This window comes from Maniola jurtina, chromosome 4 (genome assembly GCF_905333055.1).
Source record: "Maniola jurtina chromosome 4, ilManJurt1.1, whole genome shotgun sequence".
NCBI lineage: Eukaryota > Metazoa > Arthropoda > Insecta > Lepidoptera > Nymphalidae > Maniola > Maniola jurtina.
In genome coordinates, this window is record NC_060032.1 from 13,719,761 (window position 1) to 13,737,479 (window position 17,719).

Genomic DNA, 17,719 nt, shown 5'->3' on the forward strand with positions numbered 1-17,719 from the left:
GAGCCAAGAAAATCGGTTCAGCCGTTTGAAAGTTATCAGCTCTTTTCTAGTTACTGTAACCTTCACTTGTCGGGGGTGTTATAAATTTTTAATTTACACTTGTAATATGTTTTGGGTGTCTGGCTGGGGGTTGCCACGATACTAAGTGTCTGACAATACATGCCGTGATTTCTAATATTATTCCGAAGAAAATATAAAAAATTAGAATTCATACTTTTTGTTACCTGTTACCAAGTCTTTGTTGCCTGTTATCTGCCGAAGCTATCATGATCCATACTTAGTTGCTGATCGTTCCATCTTGTGTTGAGGAACTTTAGGCTTTTATAAAATAACGACGGTCTCACAAACTCTTTCTATTAGACCCAGTATCCACCTAAGCGGAGAGGAGAGGAGAGGTGTACACTGTATAGTCAACCAATCAGATTTTTAAAAGTTGACGTGATAATTTTTTCACATCATCCATCATGAATCTAATTGGTCGACTGAACACATCTCCTCTCGCTTAGGTACCGGACCTTAGTCTTGATAATCAAACAATTGAATTGTTTTCAAATGAAGTAAACAATAATAAAGTCAGTTGCTATTTTTTCAGATTTTGAGCTTGGTAATAAAATACACATCTAAAAGTTTTAATCTTTTATTTTTTACATACATACTTTTCTATTTACATTTTTATTTTACTGTTCGTTATTTTTTTATTATTTACATGGTCTTTGTGAAAAATATATACAAACATAATTTGTTAAGGTATAGGTAACTCTATGGTAACTAATATCACGCAAATTCTGGTTATTTTGGTAACCTTTTGTTTTTGTAGATAAGATTTCACTTATTATAGCGATACTTAAGTAATAATAATTACTCGTTGTTTTTAATAATTTCACATTAATAAATAGGCTTCGGTGGAAAATTACTTCCAACTGGTATTTAAAAGTAGGTGTTGTGAAGTTTATTACAAAACGAAAACGAAGATTTTATTTTCCTCTTTTTAAACATACCTTTAATATTATTTTTAAATACACTGTTCTGTATACGAAAATATTAATTTTATTAGGTACGTCTGGTATGCCAGGAGTTGATAATAATCTCATAAAAAGCTTTTATAGTATCGAAAGAAGACGTAAAGTAGTTAAGATGAAATAGTGAGCTTTGTATAATCCAACAAGTTACTTTTCTGGATTAAACCCTTAGCTATTCTTATATTTAAAAAACCTAGTTAATTATATTCGTTTTCGTTTAGTAATATTATTGTTGTTTTAAATTACGCGTGCGCACAATGAGGTACTAATTCCGGGTCTTCGCAGGTGAGGTTCTGGTCATCGAAGACCTTGCCTTCTTCACAGGTGATAAGACGGGGGTTGCCCTCCACACAGGTGATTAGTCTGTAGCAGTCTCCAGGCACGGGGAAGCGAGGGAATGGCCAGAACTTAGCTGATTGAGTGTTCGCTGGTACCTTTGTTGGGCATTTGAAGCCGACCACAGCTGTAAAAAATAAACATATTTAATACTAGTCACTTCCCGTGTTTGCACGCGATGGTTAAGGTTTTTTATGCTGATGGGTGCTGTTGGAATGTCTTTAAGTATTTTCTCAGTGCTACATCACTACCAATGTTATTAAATATGCGAAAGTGTGTTTATTGGTTTATACGAGTACATATTTTAATCATGTCGCAACGGAGCAACGGATCCATGTGATTTTTGCATGGGTGTGGTTAGAGCTGGAGAGTGACATAGGCTTGCTTTTTGTCCCAGGAAATCAAAGAGATCCCAAGGGGTTAAAAAAATACTAAATCTTTGAGGGTGAAACCGCGGGCATCAGCTAGTACGTTATAACAAGGCCTTGTGCAAAATTTTATATTTCTAAACCTACGAATAACAATATTATAGTTATTCGTAGTTAATTCCAAACCCACTGGCTTAAGTTATGCTTCAGTCTTTCCGTTAGTGTTAGAATTTTATTAAATAGACTAAGATGATGCCCGTGACTTGGTCCACGTGGATTTAGGTTTTTAAAAACCCATGGTAACTCCTTGAGTTTTCGGGACAAAAAGTAATCTATATCAATTCCTGGGATGCAAGCTACCTTTCGTTAAAATGGATAGGTCGTGCTGAAAAACTAGCAGACAGACAGACAGTCATACTTTTGGATTTATAATATTAGAATGGATTTTTAGTATTGTGCTACAGAAAACTATACAGAAACCTGCTAAAGTTACCCGTGTACCTACTATAAAAACAAGTTTCTTCACGACAATTTCTTAACAACCTAATTAAAATATTTAAAAGCATTAAAATATTAGGTATCTACTTGAAATAATAGCGGATGTTAATATGTGACTTAAAAATATTTATTTAAACTAGGTCGTTTCTTCCTAATGAACAAAATGATGCAATTCTGTTAAATTACGCCTACGTACCTACTTGTCCTAATTTAGATAGTTTTAAAGCATAATTATACTTTATAAAAATAAATTGAAATTATCATAATTATTATACTCGGTTCTTATATAATTTTTTTTATTTCATAGAAAGCAATTTAAATAAATAGTCGCGACTTCGCCCGCGTGGATTTAGGTTTTTAAAGATCCAGTAGGAACTCTTTGATTTTCCGGGATAAAAAGTAGCCTATATCCGTCCTCGGGATATAAGCTAACCCTGTACCAAATTTTGTCAGAATCTGTTAAACTGTTGGACCGTGAAAAGGTAGCAGACAGACAGACACACTTTCGCTTTTTTAATATTAGTATGGATAATTGTTTTGCATAGTAATATATTTAATCTTGATATCAATTAATTTTCATTTTTTTGTTATCTAGTATAAGTAAATTAGCACTCTAAAATGTACAATAAAGAGCAGTACCATAGTTTTGTATGCTATGATAGTAACTATTAATTTTATAAGGATTCTTAGTATTCATTCATCATTTGCAATTTAATATAGATACGTAAATACCGCGACATTGATCGCGTGAAATTTCACTATTTCCGTGAAACTAATAGCCATTTTCCTAACATAAAGTAAACAATGTCCCGCCCCCAGAATGCAAACCATTTTATTATGAAAAGTTAAGAAACAGAAATGATTAAATTAGTGAGTAAGTAGTATAGATTTTACTGTACGGGCTCGTATTCTAGAAACGACGATATATCCAGTAAACGACATTAGTTCAACGAAGAGTAGAGGCATAGAATACTTAATTGTACCTTACAGGTACAGAAGGTTCTCTCTGCAAAGACGTTTATATAAATAGCGACTTGTTATGACGTAATAAAATGCAATTTTAGAGTTTACCAAACACTTATCTTTCCATTGCGTAAACTCTTAGCTCTTATTTATCTCTGTCTTTAAAGAGCCCGAATCCCATATACCTATATATTTCACGTCTCCAAGCGAGCCAAGCCAAGTAGACGGTACCAGAGAACAACCACGTTCTCTGGTAGGTACCGTCTACTTGGCTTGGCTACCAAGATAGCCCATGTGATGGGCATTCCAAGTGAGGGCTGCGATGGACATCCCCTTACATTAACGAACTAGAAAAGGCAGCTGTCAAAGAGGAATGGAGTTGCATAGTCAAGTGTGCCTCAATACTCATTTTGCCAAGAGCGTTTACGACAGAGCAGTATAGATTCCGATGTTCACCATACCAGTAGAACCTTTATATAATTTTTAATAGCTAACCTTCAGGGTTACAGAAAGGCTGGAGTAGATCGGGCCAGTTGCATCCGTGGATGCGTTCGTCGTACACGAGACCGGGTGTGCAGGGCTCCTGGTGGGGTACTCCGTAGGCGCACTTGATGTAGCTGGTGGAGCATTCTGCGCTGTCTGGGTAAATGCCGAACTGGTACTCGCAACCGGGAGTAGAGTATGGGGTCACTGAAAATGTCAAGTGATGTATTTTAATACAAATAAATTGATGTTTTCTGTTAAACTATACGTGCTAAGGGATTTGATTTATATTACAAAGGTTAGGGCCGGTTTAACCAATGTAAAATAAGTCTTATCCGAAAGCAAATTTGATATTTGGCAGGTTTTCAATACAAAACCTGTCATTACGCCCAATTTATTCCTCGGTTAAACATCGCTCAACGTTGGTGGAATCGGCATTTACCTACCTATAACCTAGGTAGGTTGTGACGCCGTGATTTTTGTCTTTGGTCGATGGTTGTCTATTAAGAACAAGTCTCGTGAATTGATGTTGACATTATATTCTACTACAATCTAGGTATAATATTGCAGACTGATTGCTGGTCCTAACTACTTATACTCATATATTTAACCTCTTAAAGAAAATCTCTCTATTACAAGTAAAACTATAGGAATCTATATTAACCAGCCGCTTTAGAGTCTTTAAAAGTTTGAGGTAGGTAAGTATTTTTTGTCTGTACTTACAATCAGCCTTCCTCTCTCCGCACTCTACAGCCCAGTGGTAGTTGCAGTGGTTGTGCACAGCGCCTTTGCCGTCAAATAGTAAGCCATTCTCGCAAGTCTCTACAGTCAAAGTTCCGTTCGTGCAGAGGAAGAACTGGTCGCAGAGCTCAGGATGCGCGTATGCCTGTAGAAAGCAAAAAAAAACCTTTAGCTCTTTCAGGTTATTTAAAATATGGAATCCTACCAACAAAACATCTGTTTTGTCACTCGTGTGTCCTAGGGACGGGTGTTGCCAATTTCTTTTTCTGGTATATAGTAATAAAATTTTGTTATTAACTATAGATAAACATTTATTCATAAAAGTACGAGAACCAGCACGTTAACTATACATTTTTAATAATTCTGACCTAAAATTATTTTGTACCTACTATAGATGATTCCCGTGATTTTGAATTGATTTAGGTTTTGTTAAAGCCCAAAAGTACTAAGCCTATGTCCATCCTCGTAATGCAAGCTATCTCTGTACTAAACATTACACACACAGACAGACAGATTGACAGACACACTTTCGCATGTATAATATTTTAAGAGTTAGTTACGTACCTGAACTCCATATTGCTCGGGACACGCTGGTGCATTTTGAAGAAGAATCCCCGCATGCGCTGAAAAGAGAATTAAAATGAGACGTTATTCAATTGAACAAACCTTGATGTTATTCTATTCCCACACTCTCAGTCTGATGGTAACCCAACAAAACTGGAGAAAAATCGATTACGTAGTTGTACGGACGGGATTACGGGCTGCTAGCGAGATTTTTTTGTTAGAAAAATCCAATTACTTTATTTTGTCCGATCAGGGACTCAAACCTCATTCTGTTTCCGAATAAGCTGACCATTAGACCAACAAAGCAGTTGAGTTTTTTTTAAATTCAGATACAAATTAGCCCTTGACTGCCATCTCACCTGGTGGTAAGTGATGATGCAGTCTAAGTTGGAAGCGGGCTAACCTGGTAGGGGTATGGCAGTTTTTATTAAACCCATAGGTACCTCTTTGGTTTCTACACGGCATCGTACCAGAAAGCTGATTCGCTTGGCGGCACGGATTTGCCGGTAGGGTGGTAACTAGCCACGGCCGAAGCCTCCCACCAGACCAGACCAGAGAAATTTTAAAATTCCAAACCCCTGCCGGGAATCGAACACGGGACCGCCTACTAAATAAGAACCACAGCGCTTACCACTGTGCCAGGAAGCTCGTCAAAATACGGTGTAGTAATTACAAGAGTTACGAGGGGACAGACCAACATTCACAAACAAAGCAGGTTTTCATTGTACCCAATGAACACGTGTGTGCGAAGCGTGACGGTTAGGCAACTATGATGTGAGGTCGATCGCGGCGATTAGTTGTTTCATTAGTCAATTATTTTGCTTGATTTCTTTTTTTACGTGAGGTCGGGGTATTAAGGAACGTAATTGTCTAACAATTTTATAATAGACTTACTAGATGATGCCTGTAACTTCGTCCGTGTGGATTTTTAAAAATCTTGTGTGAACTCTTTGATAAAAGGATAAAAAGTAGCCAATGTCCAGCCACGAGTGTTATCTATGCTATCTCTGAACCAAAATTTCATCAAAATCGGTTAAACTATTGGGCAGTGAAAAGTTAGTAGATAGACAGACAGACAGACAGACGGACAGATAGATACACTCTCGCAGTATGGATTAGAGAATGTTGCCGGAACCAGATATGCAATAGGAAACTCACAAAGCATACCTTAATTTAAGCACGGCTTCATCCATAGTACATTAAACTCATCTAATTATTTAAATATAATCATAAATTAGAGTCAAAGATACGAGTGATATAAACAAACGTAATGTACGTACAATGAAGTTAATAAGTGATTGGCAAAAACAATGCTATTAAAAAGTTGTAACTATAAAAGTGTGAGAGACAATCTATATTATAGAGGTCATCAGAACATCTAAGTATATAAATCAAAATAATCTAGGATATACCTACATTATGATTGGCAACTAACGGTGTTAAAAATAACAATGTTATTAATTGAATAATTTCCCAAAATATTATGAATTCAGTTTTATCATCACAGTTGCGGTACTCAAATTGGTGGAAAAAACGGAATTTGTGCTTTTCGTCGATATACCTAACACACCCAAAGGCAGATTTGGATCCTGTCTTTCGCGTCCACTGTGCACTGTCCACACATCAAATCAAACCAAAAATCAAAAATATCTGGACCTTTAACAGTGGGATTGATTAATTTTAATGAATTTTTGAAAAACAATAAAAAAATTGTTTTATGAATAGACCTTCTTTTATCACTTTTCTGTTTGGCAGTACTCAGTTCGTGTTCATTCTCTTGAACGTAAGACCATCGTCACGATATCGTGTGTACCTATCAGCTGGCGCATCGTTCACTTTTACTTTTCTTCTTATTCTGACAGATACTGTTTAAGCTATTATGTAACGAATTGTATTTTGAACGAATAACTAAAAGGCCGTTAGATAATTTTAGCTTCTTCGATTTCTGGATTTTTCCACTTTATTTACACTAACAGTTTAATCCCTTTATGTATTGGTCATTAGATAGATTTATTCAGGATTTCCTTTGGATAATAAACAGATTTTTTTCTTGAAGTTGGTCTATCTTATAAATGGTTAAGAGTCATGACTAAGATGCATTTAGAACCAGTCAAGGTCTTACTTAGTAAGGTAGACTTTACGATTTTACGGAAAGTACGATAAGCTGTTAGCTAAAGTAAAAATTTCGTAAGGATGTATGTTAGTTGTAGTTTGGTTTTTTGGTTAATGCAACAAAATAATTGCAGATAGGTAGAGCTTGTTGTCTCCGTTAAGCGGGATAGAGAATGGGGACAAAGGGACAAGTTTTTAATAATTTTATTCGAATCCCGTTGTCCCCGTTAGTGGGGGTACGGCTAGAGGGGACAACGGGACTACACGCATAGTATGTGTGTACTTCATTTTTAGTATTCATGATTTACTGCAAATTGTAAGTAGGAAGAGAAGTAGAACAAGGTTATAAGGTCTACCTTGGTATCTAATAAAAGTAGAATTTGAGAGCGAAAGACGTAGACCTAGTAGGTACTTAGTAGATATTATGTCGTATATGAAAGTTACCATGTGGTTAACAATAAATTATTTCCGTGACCTTGCTACACAATAAATGATTTGTAATGCCTCGAACAGTCAGTCAACGACTTGAAACCATAAAATGGCGCAACATTTACTTTATAACTTTAAATTATTATGATAACGTAATATTTTATGTTTCCATATAATATTACTGATTTAATTCGATTAATTACATTCCTACATTATACACATTTCTTGCAATATTACTCAATACATTTTAATTTATTTAAGTAAATTAATTTGATATTTCAAATAAGTAAACATTTGATGCTTTTCATTTATAAGGTATTATTTAAATTTAAAGAGCTTATTTAAAAAAAACAATAGTGTATAATATTATGTGTGTTTTAGCTGTGTGACTGTATGTTTATTGTTCATACTATTCTATATTTTTTGTGATGTGAACTAACCATTGAACTAAACTAGTATGTACCTTTTAAAGGACTATTCCAAGCAATTATCGTGTTCTATGAAGCTGTCAAAATAAGTATGACAGGGCATCAAGTTTCAAGCATGAGTTTCAGCCCTGTACAATGGATGTAAGAAGTATTGATCCAGTATTATTCGGAATGAGCCGTCTGAGTAGGTTTTTGAAATATATTACGTTAAAAGCCTCTAATAAAAAAACTTGTGTGTGTTTAAAGCTATATTATACTAAAATTACTATGCAATACATAGTAGCATTGATGAATTTGCCGATTATTATTTGCAGAAATATGACATAATATCTGCACACGAAATATTAAAAAAGTTAAATAATACAACCCAAATTAATATAAAGTAGCCACAAAAGCGTGTTCTTATCGCCCCATACATGTAGAGCGAGCGAAAGTAGTACCAAGAGTGGTCAGCCTTGGTAGGCAACTGTCCGGTTGATAGTGTTGTCAGATTACATGTTAGATACTTTTGTATCAGTTTACTTTTTATGTAATTTTGACCACAACCACGTGGTACTAAAAGCTTTTGCATTGTCATCATATCCTACAAATATTATAAACCTATTATAAACGTGAAAATTTGTATGTATGGATGGATGTATGGATGTTTGTTACTTTTTCACGCAAAAGCTACTGACAGATTTGGCTGACATTTGGAATGGAGATAGATTATACCTTGGATTAACACAGGCTATATTTATCCCGGAACATCAATGAATTCCAGGATAAAATTTAAATAATCTATATCCACGGGAACGAAGTCGCGGGCAGCAGCTAGTATCTACTGATATAATATATTATATAGCATGGACTTTGGCTTTGTAGTTTTTTTTAAATTCAGATACAAGTTTGCCCTTGACTGCAATCTCACCTGGTGGTAAGTAATGATGTAGTCTAAAATGGAAGCGGGCAAACCTGGAAGGGGTATGGCAGTTTTCAGTTTAGCAACTAGACTAGTTTAGGGATTCCAAATATCGATTCTTTTTCTTTTCCTGACCTTATTCCACGCTACGTGGGGTCAGCACAACATAATTTCTTGCACTCACTTCTGTGATCCGTCAACGCATTATCCACTCATTTTACCTTTTCTTTGGTCTTCCTCTCCTCTTTTTTTCCACATGTATATTTTATTGACTAGGTAAATAAATACATTTTCCTTTCTTTCTATTACTGTTTTAATAAGACTTCAAAAATATTATTCAATCTAAAACTTAATAAGTAATTAGGTAACTTTACCACCCTTGTGAAACATTGCATCGTATTACATAATATATTATATAGTCGAAAGATTTTTCTTCATCCTGAATTTTGTGGAAAAAGCGTAAGTTTTCAGCTGAGAAAGATAATAAAATAATAATAAATTGGAGTGAATATTCGTTTATCAATACAATAAATATCTATTAATACAACGTACGTTATAGCGAAATAACCACCAAATTTTATTTCGAAACAAAGCACCAGTTTAACAAGTATGAATGAACTTATTATTTTGAAAGGACTATTTCTCAACCGTTTAATGAAACTGCTGTAATCCAGTTGTAGGATTTCGACACTGGTTTAACATTCACGTTTCCGCCTTAAATTCACCGAAAACTATTTAGGTGGTAGAATAAGATCATTTAGGAATAATTGCTATACCTACCTAGTAAGGAAAAATAGGGTAGCTTTATGTATGTTACTTAAATATCCATATTAATTGATGCGATATTTTAAAAATTAAGTTGGTAAAGTGTGAAATTTTTTACTTTCTTTCAATGTAAATATCATTGAAAATGAATATAGCTCTTTTATAAAAATAAAAGAAAGTGTTTAATTCATTGTCATTGCAAGTAAATATGGTATAGTTAAAATAGAATAGAATTTTTGATTCCAAATAAGATATTTTAAGTAACTAAGCAATACTTTATAAGTACCTAATATTATTTATATATGTACAGTATTAATTACACACTAAATGAAAGTGTGTCAATCGCAGATTATTTTTTTACATTTCAAGGTGTTTATTAAAAATGTTCATATAGTAGAGTCATATGTTTCGAGTATGTTTAACTTACTAATATGTATTTATCATTATTAACATACTTTCAATTTTTGAATAGAAAAATAAACGAATTTAGAATAACAACAAGTGTACATTAAAAATTTATAACACCCCGATAAGTGAAGGTTACAGTAACTACAAAAGAGCTGATAACTTTTAAACGGCTGAACCGATTTTCTTGAATTATAGCTTTCTTGAATTGTAGCTTCAAGAAAATTGGTTCACACTTCAAGTGTTCTTACACTCTCGATCAAGCCACCTTTCAAGCAAAAAAAATTATCAAAATCGGTTCATTCGTTTAGGAGCTACAATGCCACAGACAGATACACAGATACACACGTCAAACTTATAACACCCCTCTTTTTGGGTCAGGGGTTAATAACACGAATCGAAATTTAAGAACTTTCTCTAACACTAATAGGTAATTATTTGAACTTGGTCACAGAATGACGCACGTTTGACACAGTCATAAGGCTTTTATGTCGAACAAAGGTATTCGATAAGAAGATTGCACAAGCGCGGAAGACGTAGAGAAACCTGTTCGCATCTCGTAAACTTATGTAATGATGCGGGGCATCGGTGATGCGTCGGAAATGTCCATTATCCTAGATTATACTATACATATACCATTGAGGCCACTAAAAGGTGTGTGGGAATTTATATTCATAGTCCGCAATCTTTTAAAGTTTTATAGTTTAATGTATATCTCAAAATTTACAAATATCGTTAGACTCGGAACCACCCACTTAATTTGTGCTATCCTTAAATTTAATTTTAATAAATGTGAATCCTTACCAGTATTGAGTGAGTTCTCTGATTTTATTTAGAGAAAACAACCTTAGCTAATATCTGGTAGAGTAAACAGCACTGTTAAGATCGTAAAAAGTAACCTCCATTAGTGATTTGATTACTTTATTATGTATATTTACACCTATTATATGCATTTACTTATTATGTTTATATTGTAATAAACACCTATTATATTCTTCTAAAGATGATCATCTTTTATGGATTTACCTAATTGACCAGTCTGATAAAACTGTTAACATAAAAATATTAAAATTAACATTTATAACTTGTTTATCACTGCAGTTCAAATCGCGTTTGATATAAATACTTTGTTTTATATACACTTGTATTACAATAATTACATAAGATGGTAAACACAATGCAAATGAGAAGGTAAATCACGTAATTTGTAATGATTCAGCTCTGCACAATGGGAAGTAAACATCATTTGCTATTCTAGGCGAATCGTACGGAGAAAGCTTTGTTTATATTCTCAAAAAGAAAGATGCTACAACAATGAAAATGTTACGAACGTTATGCGCTTGAGGAAATTGCAAAGTGATTTTGAATAAACTTTGCTCATTTTACAAAAGATACTTCTAGTTAAGAATATAAAATTTTAGTATATTAAATACCATATACTATATTCAAACAACAAATACTGAAAACAAAGATTTATAAAATGGTTTGTAAGCTGTGACCAAAGCAAATGAACATTTTTTGGGTTTTCCTTTCACGGTTTATTGCGATGTTCTAGCTCAGAAAAGAAACACATTTCATAATGACTAACGAACATATAAGACGTATAACTCAAACCTTGAAATCAAAAAAAAAAACCATGTAAATTTGCCCTGTAAATTAAACTTCTTCTAAAATGTAATTTTGAGAAATCCTCATTGGATCCTCAAATGGATGTTTAAAAATCTAAATCCACACAGATAAAGTCCGGGACAGAGCCAGCTAAATAAAAGTCATGTAAAACTATTTTAATTAACGGATAATTTTGAGATTATTTTGTAAGCAAATATTACAGGCTAATTAATTAATATCTAATTAAGGAATCTGAAAAAATCGCGCGCGTTGAACTCTTTTGTATGGACAATACACAATGGTTGAATATTCCACGCTACACGTCGCCTTGAACATTGTAATGCAAATGATTTATAAGCTACTAGCTTATGCTCACGACTTCTTCCGTGTGGACTAGACAAATTTCGAACCCCTATTTTACCCCTTTAGGGGTAGAATTTTAAAATTCTTTCTTAGCGAATGTTTACGCGAAAACAGCAATTTATATTTGCATGCTAAACTTTAGCCATCCAACTATAGATCAGTCAGTAAGTCACTTTTTCTTTTATATATTTTAGATTAAGAATATGAAGATATTTATTTACAAAACAACGTTTCTGTGTTTATATGGTAAGAACACTTCATTTTCCTTCATTTATAACTCAAATTGTTGATTGTTATTTTTGTTGTACGTATTTAGTATGGTATAAGTAAAAATCAATAATAATCCTTTATAAATGACGGTAAAGGAAATGGTCAATATAATAAAAGATATCCACGTAATTATATTAGCAATACAATAAGTAATAAAGTAGGTTTAAAGGAAACCTTACTTACCATTAAACATAATTAACTTTTGTGAAAGTTTTGATATTTAACTAAATTGCATTATGACCCACATACAGAATTAATTAAAAGTTAAGGTCAAAGTAATGATCGATGACAAGTTAAAAACCTCACTATCCTAAATTCTGCCATATTATATTGATCGTATGCTGGTCAATTTGCCTAAAACCCTCTAGCTAAATAATTTGCCTATAAAATTTTCCGAATTTTGGTCACTAGGCCTGTATTGACCTATAGGGTCATAATTATTATTTATGGGTTATAGTAAAACGTATTGGAACAGTTAGAAAGTACTTCCTACTTTTAGTTACTGTACATCTTGTTCTCTCTTAACCCCTTGGCCTCGTGGTGGGAAAATTATAGCCAGGAACCACAACCAATACAAAAAACCAAACAACCTTTGACAGCTGTATAAAATATACTTTGAGATTTTTGGAGGTAAATTTTGATTAATCGTTTAAGGTGATAAATGTTAAAAATTTACCTAATATTTTTACAGTTATGTCATTTTATTTTATACTTAGTTTATAATTTATAACTTGTTCCAAATATGCTTTTTAACCGGTCAAGCACTTGGACAGGTTAGGGCCTTGAGTGTGAACAATTCCGGCCCCCTTTCCAATCGGTTGGGCAATACGAAGGAAATTATTACTTAGCTGCACTTACAATGATTTATACAATCCAAATACGACAAAATTATGATCGATTACTATTGTGTCGACCTTCGAAATATTTTCAAAATATTACGATCACGTTAGAACAGGTTTTTTGAATCTATAGGAAGACCTTGTCTTTCGATGTTCAAAGTAGGTATTCTAACGTATCTAACGTATCTAGTATGAAACCCTAATGCGCCAAATTTCATCAAGAGCGCTTAAGGGAAAATGTCCTTTATAGACCATATAGGACATTTTCCCGGTCTATATAGACCAGCATGTGGTAGATGGATAGATTGATATACTTTCGCGTACATAGTATAGATAGGTTACAATATAGTTACAATTAGGATCAAAATTTTACTTAGCAGAATGAGATCACAACTAATGGGTTCAAAACAGCAACGAGCTAATATAAAGACTAAAGAGTGTTTAGTTTTGGTTTTAAAATTATATTTTGTTATTTAACAATAAAATACAACCCCTGAAATTAAGTTTTGTAAGAATTTTGTTTTAACCAAGCCCTTATACTCGTAAACATTGTTTCATTAAAGTAAGTAATTGTCCTAGAAATCGAAGGAAGTAATTAATGTCAAGTACTTTATAAGTAATTTGTTTTCAGTTGGTAGATAATAAGAATATAAGTAATAGAAGGGAAACAGAAAATTACAAAAAAGGTTAAGAAGATCATTAAAGTTATATTACGTTTGCTAATCGTATTTGATGAATGCAATCAAGTAACATGATTGTTGAAGGTAGGCCCTTGACTGCAATTTTTTGGTGGTGAGTAACACGGTAAAAAAAATGAAAGCAGAATAACCTGGAAGAAGTATGACAATAATTGGTTTTTAGGTGTTCTTAAAACATTGCACCAAAAACCAAGACTATTTAAGTAATAAGTATAACAAACAGGATTTTTAAGACCAGATCTAAAATTCATAATGTATGTAACTGAATCTTTGTTAAAATCTTTTTACGGGTGTGGCTTTAAATAAGTAAGGAGGTATCGCAATCTAAGTCAACCATTTGTTGCGCCCGCGCACCAATCGGTTATTAAATATGCCAGACCCTTTCCAATCTTGGGCAACCAACGCCGAAGGATATAATTTCAGTGTTTGTAAAAACCTTATGTTCGCGTTTTAACCACTTCAGTATTTCAATGTCTAGTTTTTCTTAAAACTGCACAGACGGATTTGAAATTGGGATAATCTTAGATAGGTTGATATAAGAATATTATTCTGGAACAAAAGATAGGAAATAGTTTGATCCAAAAACCATTAGGTATACCGAGTTAACAAAACAATTAAGAAATCGATAAAAAAGTTTGCTTTTATTTCTTAATTTTTAAGGTAGTATTACGTGACACTCCAGTGTCACGTTTTTCATTTTCCAAAATGAAAAACTGCCTCGTTCTTGTCCTCATTTATAATATTTTAGTCTTGGTAACACTAATACTTAATGATTTTTTTCTGAACTACCTAGAGGAAAGTTATCATATAGTCATATACACACTAATAAAATCGCATAGTAAAAATCAGTTTAATGACTATTTTAGAAACAAGTAGGTATGCGTTCTTTTGTATATAAAATGACCTTTAATAATATGCTACTCTCCAGTTTTTATCTTTAATCTAGTAATACGGGTTTAAATGTTATATAAAACCGATTAAATACTAGTTATATGTAATATATATTATATTGATGTTGCGCGACAAAAAGAATTAAACAGTTTTTAGCCTCGAAGTAAATCAATTGGTGATCTAATCTTCATCAAAAATGTACGCTAAAGGTCAAAAGAATTATTAATTAAAGTTATTCATTTATAAATAGGTACATATATAAATACGTTGTGTGCCTTAATGTTCTAAAAGTCAAGTGTAGAGCTAAAATAGTAAGTAGAAAAAAATATAAAAAGTGTACTAGTCTTGCTACTCTCAAAAAATAACTTTAAAACTAAACTTAAAAATATTTTTAGACAGGTTAGACTATTTCCTGACTATGCTAGGCTATTTCAAGTGTTTATGGTCCTAAAACTAAGTTACTATGTATTTACTGAGAAATTATGATAAAGAACAAGAGAATAGAGCCAGTAAAAATAACTCACGCTACACAATCTAAGACGTAATTAAGATTGAATTACGAGCAAAATTTTTCAATGATATTATGTGGAGTGTCAATTTTTTGTTATTATCAGTTTATGTCGTCATTAATCATTCTGACATCAGGGTCACTAATAACTTGAATGTAGTTTTCGCACAGGATGAATAGGTTTCTGAATTAAACAGAGCAACTGCGTGACCTTTACTAATTAAAAAAAACTTTTTAGACAACTTTTTTATACTTTTAACCGTGACAACTCGATTAGGGTTAAGGTTAGGGTAGGTTGTTAATGAACAGTAGGTTTGAATTCTTACCATAAGCAATGCAGAGGGTTAAAATCGTCAATGCACTATAGGTCATGTTGTCTGTACGTAACGACGTCCGCGCGTGTTACTTAGCCCGGCAGCACTGGCGCATGCGCAGACAGCGGCCGCAGCTACCACCATCGGCGCGGTATGTGTAGTGCTGGTCGGTATTTTCTTTTCAATATGTGCAGCAAAAAATTCGTAATCCTTTATCATTTAAAAAACTATGCCTAGAAATTATCTGATTTGAATAATAATCTATTTTTATGCAGATGGAAATATCTTACCTAAAACCACTGAGTTTTAAAACTTTGGAATATGCATGTACTTACTTAAGTTTTATTATAAAGCAGACTCACATAACACAAAAACAGACAATTATAATACAAAAAGTGAGCATTACTCTCATTCAACCCATCAATTTGTCTGCTTCTTGATCATTTATCCATTAAAACTAGTAAAAAATGACTTATAAAATTGTATACTTAAGTAGGTTCATCTATCGCTGTTTGTATCCACAATATGTACATATTGTTTGAGTGAAGAAAATCATGGGTTAATTGTTTTATCGCTAAGTTTTAACGATACCTACATTTTCACTGTTTCTGAAACAACTAAACGTAGTTATGAAAAGCGGACTCTTACTATGAATACAGCACCGGAGTTTGAATTAACTATTACGAAAACGGGCATATGCCTCGCGGCGTGCTTTGTGTGACAATATCTTACTGATTCTGTCTCACTAGAATGGACATGACAGGAATAATTAGTAAGAGTACCTATTAGCAGAGTAAACTAGAGTGAGGGAACTCTCCGTTTGATACTGAATTGACGATATTTAATATTCGGCTATGGTGACATGAAATCGTAGAAAAATAGGACTATAATAGGGCTACCTGCGTCAAATGTACTAACATTTGATAAACATTTGACGCCTATATCAGTGACGTCGGCGACGCCTCGACGTTTCGCCAGAAGTTCCCTAACTGTCCTGATATGTGGTATTAGTTAATTAAGTGACTTCCATGGCGCAGTAAGTAGTAAGTGAAATTTAAAAAGTGGGAGGTTCAGGATTCGATTACCAGCAGAGGTATTTGGGATTGGGATTTCTAATTTCGAATTCGAAATTGAAAGTCCAAAAAAAAAAAAATGTTAACGCAACCTTACATCCACCCGAGTACAATACAAAAATCCTATAACAGTATCTGACATTGTTAATGCTCGTGATTTCAACATGCTCTAGATTTAGGTTTTTAAATTCCGTAAGAACTTTTTGACTTTCTGGGGTAAAACATAACCAACGTTACGCTCCAGATCTTTAACTGATTTGTGAAAAAAATCTGTTGCGGCGTAATTGAAGAACAAACAAACAAACACGCTTTCGCATTTTAAAATGTGGATGTTCGCGGCAATTTTTAACTGACTCGTTTGTGCTCATGTAAAAGTCGTGGGAGCCTCACCTGTTATAGCCCTAGCGAGTACCTACAGACCGGTTTACGCCAGTAGATCGATTTCGAAAAATCTCCATATTATTATTTTGATTTGCCACAACCGCAATTGTTGTGATTGGCTGAATTTATAGTATTCTTGTTGCAACAATGCATTGTAGCCAATAGTGAGCGAGCTTGAGGTGATAGAGCCCCCGAACAATATGGTGCAACATCGAGGCATGCCACAAAGCTACTTGCTACATCCTGCAAAAATTTTAAATGTAGCAAATATTATTGGCAAAATGTCGCAGTGTACAATTTCAACTCGACACAATGATGTAGTCTTGGATGAATAGATAGCTGCATGCTGCTTAAAGCTGCAAAATTAATATTTCCATTTGTAGACATAATATTATTGCTTCGGTATAAATCATCCTTAGACAACAAACAGACTAGAAGGTACACAAAACCACGACAAAATGATCCACAATATTTTGTTGTCACAAGTGTAAATTAAAAATTTATAACACCCCCGACAAATGAATGTTACAGTAACTAAAACAGAGCTGATAACTTTCAAACGGAAGAACCGATTTTCTTGGATTATAGCTAAGAACACTCTCGATCAAGCCACTTTTCAAACAAACAAAACTAAATTAAAATCGGTTCTTTAGTTTAGGAACTACGATACCACAGACAGATACACAGATACACACGTCAAACTTATAACACCCCTTTTTTTGGGTCGGGGGTAAAAAGTAAATTACCAGATTTTTGTCCGCT

The 17,719-nt window shown here is 33.5% G+C and overlaps 1 protein-coding gene across 1 annotated transcript; it reads right to left on the reverse strand.

The window, feature by feature from the left end:
* Nucleotides 1-716: 716 nt before the first annotated feature.
* Nucleotides 717-15,607, reverse strand: LOC123864343 (protein obstructor-E). Its single transcript, XM_045904696.1, has 5 exons — nt 15,516-15,607; nt 4,973-5,031; nt 4,391-4,553; nt 3,680-3,874; nt 717-1,482 (listed from the first exon to the last, which is right to left on the reverse strand). Exons 1-5 carry the CDS (start codon nt 15,559-15,561, stop codon nt 1,262-1,264), a joined length of 684 nt encoding a protein of 227 aa, XP_045760652.1. The 5' UTR covers nt 15,562-15,607; the 3' UTR covers nt 717-1,261.
* Between the last annotated feature and the right edge of the window lie 2,112 nt (nt 15,608-17,719).